Here is an 8,059-nt window from a genome sequence, read left to right on the forward strand (position 1 = left end):
TTTTTTAAGATGGCAAATATGCCATTGTGTGTGTGTATATACATACATATATACATATGTATATACACACACATATATATACATATTTATGTGTATATACACACACACACACGACATCTTCTTGATCCCATCTGTTGATGGACATCTGGGCGCTTTCCGTAGTCTTGCTATTGTGGACATGGCTGCTATAAACCTTGACATGCAGGTGCCCCTTCAGATCACTACGTTTGTATCTTTGGGATAAACCCCTAGTAGTACAATTGCTGGGTGAAGGGTAGCTCTATTTTTAACTTTTTGAGGAACCTCTGTACTGTTTTGCAGAATGGCTGTACCAGCTTGCATTCCCTCAGCAGTGTAAGAGGCTTCCCCCTTCTCTGCATCATCGCCAACATCTGTCATTTCCTGACTGGTTAATTTTAGCCATTCTGACCAGTGTGGGGTGGTATCTTATTGTGGTTTTGATTTGTATTTCCCTGATATTGAGTGATGTTGGGCATTTTCCTTTGTCTCTTGGCCATTTGAAGATCTTCTTTGAAGAAATGTCTATTCATGTCTTCTGTCCATTTCTTGATTGGATTATTGATTCTTTCATCCATTTTGCATCTGTTTTCGTGTATGGCGTAAGAAAATGTCCAGTTTTGTTCTTCTGCATGTGACTGTCCAATTTTCTCAACACCATTTGTTGAAGAAACTTTTTTCCATTGAATGTTTTTTCCTGCTTTGTCAAAGATTAATTGACCACAGAGCTGAGGGTCCATTTCTAGGTTCCCTGTTATGTTGCATTGATCTGCGTGTCTGTTTTTCTGCCAGTACCATACGGTCTTGATGATTATAGCTTTGTAATAGAGCTTGAAGTTCAGAATTGTGATGCCACCAACTTGGTGTTCTTTTTCAACATTCTTTTGGCTATTTAGGGTCTTTTCTGGTTCCATACAAATTTTAGAATTATTTTTTCCAGCTCTTTGAAAAAAGTTGATGGTATTTTAATAGGGATTGCATTTAATCTATAGATTGCTCTAGGTAACAGACATTTTAACAGTATTCTAACCCATGAGCATGGAACATTTTTCCATTTCTTTGTGCCTTCCTCATGAGGTATCTTTCATGAGTGTTCCGTAGTTTTCTGAGTATAGATTCTTTGCCTTTTTGGTTAGGTTTATTCCTAGGTGTCTTATGGTTTTGGGTGCAATTGTAAATGGGATAGATTCCTTAATTTCTCTTTCTCCTGTCTCATTTTAAGTGTATAGAGATAAAACTTCTTTCTGTGCATTGATTTTATGTCCTGCCACTTAGCTGAATTCCTGTATGAGTTCTAGCAATTTTGGAGTGGCATCTTTTGGATTTTCCACAGAGTATCATGTCGTCTGCAAAGAGTGAGAGTTTGACTTCTTTGCTGATTTGGATGCCTTTTAAGAAATGGGGTATTTTAAAAAAAAAAAAAAGAAATGGGGTATTTTAATAGACGACATTTTTTTTCTTTCTGTTCTTTTATCTGGACAGTGCACAGAACTGATGATGGCAATATTATCTTACTCCCTGTTTCATCGGAAAAGCTATTAAATGTCATCATTAGATGTAATGTTTTCAGTAGGTGTTTGGCAGCTATCTGTTCTCAAGCTAAGCTCAGAAATTCTTTTTTTGATCTTGGTTTGAGGTGTTGTTTGTTTATTTTTTAAAATCATATATGAATGAACTGTATAAAATAGATAATACAACAACTTGGAATGTAAATACAGTTATTATCTTCATTTTTTTAGATGAAAACTGAGACACAAAAAAGAGTACACAAACTTGCCCAGAGTAGCTAGTAAGTATAGAGCCAGGATTGAAACCCAGGCAGCCTGGCTCCAGACCGGTGTTTATATTTTCAGTCTGAAATGTGATTCATAGAATTTTTATAATATATATCTGATTCACGATCCTCTCTCAAAAAAGTTACCTAAGACTTTTTATGTATTAGCTGGCTTATATTTTTTAGACATGTTTGTTTGTTTATTTTAGACCAAACTAGAAATCCAGAAGGCCCTTGCAGAAGATTCCACTGTATATGAATATGACAGTATTTATGATGAAATGCAGAAAAAAAGAGAGGAAAATAATCCCAAATTGCTTTTGGGAAAAGACCGAAAGGTTTGTATCTGAAAATACAAATTTATTTGACCTTAACTGTATTTTAAAGATTTATTTATTTATTTTAGAGTATCTGCATCTGCAAGTGAGAAGGTAAGAGGGAAAGGTAGAGAATCTCAAGCAGATTCCCCATTGAGTGCAGACCCTGACACAGGGCTTGATCTCACTACCCTGAGATCATGACCCGAGCTGAAATCAAGAGTTGGATGTTTAACTAACTGAGCCACCCAGGCACCCCTTGACCTGAATTTGTTGTTGTTGTTGTTGTTAAAGATTTTATTTATCTATTTGAGAGAGAGAGATAGCAAGAGAGCGCATGAGTCCGAGACAGGGAGAGGGAGAAACCAGCTCCCCACTGAGCAGGAAGCCCAACATGGGTCTTGATCACAGGATCCCAGGACCACGACCCAAGCCGAAGATGGCCGCCTAACCAACTGAGCCACCAAGCACCCCTTGACCTACATTTTATATCAATCTTATTTTAGCATGAGGATGATATGAGGAAAAGCTTTCAGGTATTTAAATTGTGAAGAGCCCCCAGTTCCAGATGATATAGATTTGATTTAGGACCCAGGAAGCCCTAGGTTTAGTATCCTACTAAAGTGAATAAATTATCTAAGAATAAAAGCAGTAAGTTTTCTTACTTGCTTTAACCCCTTCACAAATAAATTTTTTAAATTTTTTTCTTGAAATTTTTTTCGTAGAAAATCTTTATATTAATAACTCCTCTTTTCATATTTTATGCTTTATCATCCTCTCATCTCAGTTCAGATTTTCTATCACTTTTTCTTTCACAAACATAGATTTTTAAAGATCTTTGCATTTTATGGTATGTACAAGTAGGGTGCTGGTGTAAAATTACCACTATTTTTTTTTTTTTAAAGTAGGCTCCACATGGAGCCCAGTGTGGGGCTTGAACTTACGATCCCAAGATCAAGACCTGAGCTGAGATCAAGAGTTGGACACTTAACCGACTGAGCCACTCAGGCACTCCCCACTGTCCTTTTAAATAACCGTATATCAACTAATGTGAAAATCTAGTAAGAACCTTTCTGATTCACTTATCTATTGAAGTATTCAGACAATACCTGTAAAAAGGATGAAAACACAGTGGAAAAATTAACTTAGTTTGAAATTTTAAAAAAGTAAAATGGCATTTTGAATAATTTCTGTCTTTACACCTAAATTTTTATTGAAAAGACTTTTAGTTTCAGCCTTGCTAGTAAATTTATATTAAATTTTGAGAGGATGATGATCCCACTTATTTGGATTAGCCATTTTTATCTTAATTCATGATTAAAAATAGAATATTCTTAATTTTTATTTTTTATTCTTTCCTAAGTAATCTTATTTTTCCCCCTAGCCCAAGTATATTCACAACTTACTAAAAGCAGTTGAGATCAGAAAAAAGGAACAAGAAAAGCGAATGGAAAAGAAAATACAAAGAGAACGAGAAATGGAGAAGGGAGAGTTTGATGATAAGGAGGCATTTGTGACATCTGCTTATAAGAAAAAACTGCAAGAGAGAGCTGAAGAGGAAGAAAGAGAGAAAAGGGCTGCTGCACTAGAAGGTGAACTGGAAGAGGGAGGAGGGGAGAAGGAAACAAGCAGCAAAATTCTGCCCTGTGGTTTAGCCATGTGCTCTGTCCCTGAACTCCTAGATGATAATGTTGTGGTCCTCATTTATGTATATGAATTCAAGATGTAGTTATGATATTCTGTAGTATTATAAAACAGAAAAGATGATGACTGAAAACACAGCTGCACTCTCAGTAACTATTCTACTGGACTTTTCACAGCTCTCCTTTTATTGCTTACAACTATGGTCGTTACTAAGTCATTGCCTTAGAAAATGATTCCAAATATAAAAACCTTTGTTACAAGGCACAACACCACAGTATTTGTCAGAAACAATATAAACTAAGATTTAAATCCTACTTGTATTTTCTGGGTTTAGAAAACTAGAATAACATCACTCAAGGATGGGCATTTAGAAAACTAGAATAACATCACTCAAGAAATAACAGAAGATGTGCAGGAGCCAAAGAATGTCTTAGTGCTTTATTTCAGTATTTTCTACTCATGGTCATTTCTCAAGATCTAAGTACATTGTGTACTTTTAAATAGCTTAATTGGCAAATATTCATCAATTTTATTTTATTTTATTTTATTTTTAATTTTTTTTTTTTTTTTTTTTTTTTTTTTTATGATAGAGAGAGAGGGGCAGAGACACAGGCAGAGGGAGAAGCAGGCTCCATGCACTGGGAGCCCAATGTGGGACTCGATCCCGGGTCTCCAGGATCGCGTCCTAGGCCAAAGGCAGGCACCAAACCGCTGCGCCACCCAGGGATCCCCTATTCATCAATTTTAAATAGAAGAAAATTAAATCTATAATATTATGTCTAACCATGTACTGGGTATTCATCTAGAATACCAGTTTATATGTTTTCTGTGAAAGACCACATAAATATTTTAGGCTTTGTGTACCATATGATTTTTGCTAGAGCTACTCAGTTCTGCCTTTCTAAGGCAAAAGCAGCCTTAATAAATGAACAAGGCTACATTCCGATAAAAATTTATTTACAAAACAATATAGGCCACATTTGGCCTGCACGCTGTAGTTTGCCAACTACAGATCTAGAGAGTAGTTTTATACACTCTGTATGTTACATTGTCTACACCATAAAATTGAACTGTGTTGTGCCTTGTTGAATATTTTCCTCTCGCTTTTGCTTTCCCTCTCTTAGCACGTTTGGATGTAACCAAGCAGAAAGATCTCAGTGGATTTTATAGACACCTATTAAATCAAGCAGTTGGTGAAGAGGAAGCACCTACATGCAGCTTTCGTGAAGCCAGGTGAGACATGGCATATGGAATATTAGAAGAAAGAAGAAAGACTCTGTTCATGATCTATAATTGTGGGATCATTTTAACCCTTTGAAAGATAGGAGATTACAGCATTGCATATTGTGTTGTCAGTTAAACCTGATCTAATTGAATTGCTAGGGATTTATACTTTCTTAATTAAAAACCTGCAGATTTAGTTCAAATATTTCTATTCTGCAGTAATCCTACAGGTATTTTCAGATAGTATATAGAATAAGTGGTTTATTTTCGTAAGTAGCACATGGCCTCTATAAAACATAAGATTCATGTATCAAGGGCTAGAAATGTACCACCTAATAATGTAGCCACTAGGCACATGTAGACTGTTGAAGACCTAAAATTTTGGTCATAGTAGCCACATTGTAAGTACTCAGTTGCCACATTTGGCTAATGGCTACCATATTAGATGGCACAGATATGTGCCATTTCTGTAGATATGTCCATTAGCACTGACATAGAAAGTAAATATTGGAGGGGTTTTTTGGATAAAATCATAAAGTATTGTAAGAATGGTGAAATGACTGTTATAGGTATAACAGGTAAAGGGGAGAATTTGTCCTGAGCTCATATCTGAGTAAATGGTTTTTTGGAACAGAAACATCAGATTAGAGGATCTAAGTCTTTATTGGTGCTGAAGAAAAGAGGGGAATTATGACTAAAGAGACGGAATCAGATTTATACTTTGCTCTGTCAAATGCTCGGTTTGATAACAAAATTGACGAAAATTATAAGTCTTAGTATATTTGAAGAGAGATTTTTGAATGGAAAAAGAATTTCTGTTAGAGTTTCATCAGAAATAGTTGTGAGGCCAGCCATGAAACTCCATAATGTCATTTGATAGTTGTACTTTTCTTGGAGTCTAATAATAGAATTTCTAACTATTAGATAATCCTTTAGCCCAGACAATTCTGCCAGCAATTCCCAGAGAACCACAGTTGTTCTGTTAGTATGATTATTAAGTAATCCATAAGAATGAATGTGTGACTGATGTAAATAAATTAGCCACACTTATCAGTTGGGAAAATGTAAGTGATGTAAACAATTTTAAGTGTTAGTGATTGTAATCAGGTGGATTCACAAATTCCCGTTTTGTTGTGATAGGTGCCAGAGGGTTATATCAGGAAGGTTGTGCTTTTTTAATCGTAAGAGATTATTTAGTGATATTTAGAATTAGATTTCACTGTGAAAAAAAATGATCTTTACTTATTTTGAGGACTATTTTTAAATTTTTTAAAGAGACAAAAATCCAACAAAGAGCTGCAACTTGAACTTCATGTTGTGAAAATAGTACTTAGATCCAGAATATATCTTACTTTTCCCAATTATTCTTTGTCATGTCTATAAAAATGTTAATGCCTGAAGGTTCTAGTGGTCCAATACAGAAAGCCTGATTTTCTCTATTCCACTTCTACCTTTTTCTGAAAATATTCTGAATGGTTAGAAAATACTAGTTGGCAAATGTTTACAAGTTAAATAGCACCTTTTTGCATTTAGTAGTTGTATAGGTTTAAGTATTGAGAAAAATTGCATGAACACTTCATGTGCTTACTACAATGATAATGTGGCATTTTGTGTTGTTTTAAGGTCTGAGATAAAGGAAGAGAAATCAAGGGGTTATTCTGATGAATTAAGTTCAGAGAACAGAATAATACCACGTGAGAAATGCAGTCTCCAAACTGTTGTGCAAGTAGGGGAAAACCCAGATGCAGACAGTGACTTTGATGCTAATAGTGAGGATGATGAAATGGAAGAAAATAATAAAGTGAACTGCAGAAGGAAAAAAATCACAGAGACTTCTGAGAGTGACTCCAAGCATCAGAGGCACTCCCCATCTTCTAGTGAAGAAAGAGAGCATGGTATCAAATGCCATACAAAAAGGTCCAAGTCAAGAGTTCATGAGAAAAGGGAAGATCAGCACCAAGAGAGACAATCCAGGGATCATGAGAACTATTATACTGACCGTGATTACCGAAAAGAAAAGAAGGATTCCCATAGGCACAGAGAGGCTGGTCATAGAGATTCCCACTGGAAGAGGCATGAACACGAAGATAAACTGAGGGGAAGAGACCAAAGAGAAAGAAAAGACAGAGATTGGAAAAGGGAGAAGTACTCCCTAAGAGAACAAGAAAGAGATAGACAACGAAATGAACATGACCAACACAGTGAGAAAGGAGAAGAGAAGGAAGGGAAAAGCAAAGAAAAGGAAGAGCATTTGAAAGCAAGGAAAGAAAGACATGAAAACAGTGATAAGTACAGAGATCGAGAACAACAAGAAATAAATGTTCAATCTTCAGGAAGAAACCGAGACAAAAAAGAAAGCAGCCCAAATTCTAGGGCAAAGGATAGGTTTTTTGACCGGGAAAGATCCAATAAAATGAGAAATACGGAAAAGGACAAAGAAAGAAACTCAGAGAAACCCTCCAGTTCTGAAACATCACTGGGAGCAAAACACAGACTCACAGAGGAATGTCAAGAGATGGGCAAAGAACAAGAGAAACCACATGAGGTGGGGAACAAGTTTGCAAAGCGAAGCAATGAAGAAACTGTAATGTCAGCTAGAGACAGATACCTGGCCAGACAAATGGCACGGGTTAATGCAAAGACATATATTGAAAAAGAAGATGATTGATAACTACCCAAGTAAACCTGTGAAAGCACAGAAGATTATAACTCCTGGAACATGCTGTGTGAAGGTATAAAGGAGTGTGTTAACAGTGGTTGAGAGGGTATTTTTTAATATATTTCCAAAATTTATTTTTGGTTTAAGTAAAAAATAAGTCCTTTTATCTTGAATATTTGAGTGAATTGATACATATTTATTTAATTATCAATACCACATTCTTGGTTGTATTCAAACAACTTCAAGAGTGTTAAATCCCTGTAGTTAATGAGGAAAATGGGCTCCACTATAACCATTAAAAAATAATTCAAACAACTCTCCTAGTAATGTTGGTTTTGTTGCAAGAGGTATTACTTTTATAAATACTGTATTCTGGATAAAAAATATGTGGATTTGAACAATAAAGTAGAGACTGTTGCTGTA

The 8,059-nt window shown here is 35.6% G+C and overlaps 1 protein-coding gene across 2 annotated transcripts in view; it reads left to right on the forward strand.

The window, feature by feature from the left end:
- The window catches only part of NSRP1 (nuclear speckle splicing regulatory protein 1), a 52,440-nt gene extending 44,381 nt beyond the window's left edge, over window positions 1–8,059 (forward strand). For both annotated transcript variants that reach the window (XM_026016209.2, XM_026016210.2), the window contains exons 4-7: window positions 2,002–2,130; window positions 3,494–3,701; window positions 4,878–4,986; window positions 6,601–8,059. In XM_026016209.2, the coding sequence (XP_025871994.2) occupies window positions 2,002–2,130; window positions 3,494–3,701; window positions 4,878–4,986; window positions 6,601–7,645 (1,491 nt within the window). In that variant the 3' untranslated portion in view covers window positions 7,646–8,059. The remainder of the gene's footprint in view (window positions 1–2,001; window positions 2,131–3,493; window positions 3,702–4,877; window positions 4,987–6,600) is intronic.

This window comes from Vulpes vulpes, chromosome 2 (assembly GCF_048418805.1).
Source record: "Vulpes vulpes isolate BD-2025 chromosome 2, VulVul3, whole genome shotgun sequence".
NCBI classification, from domain to species: Eukaryota; Metazoa; Chordata; class Mammalia; order Carnivora; family Canidae; genus Vulpes; species Vulpes vulpes.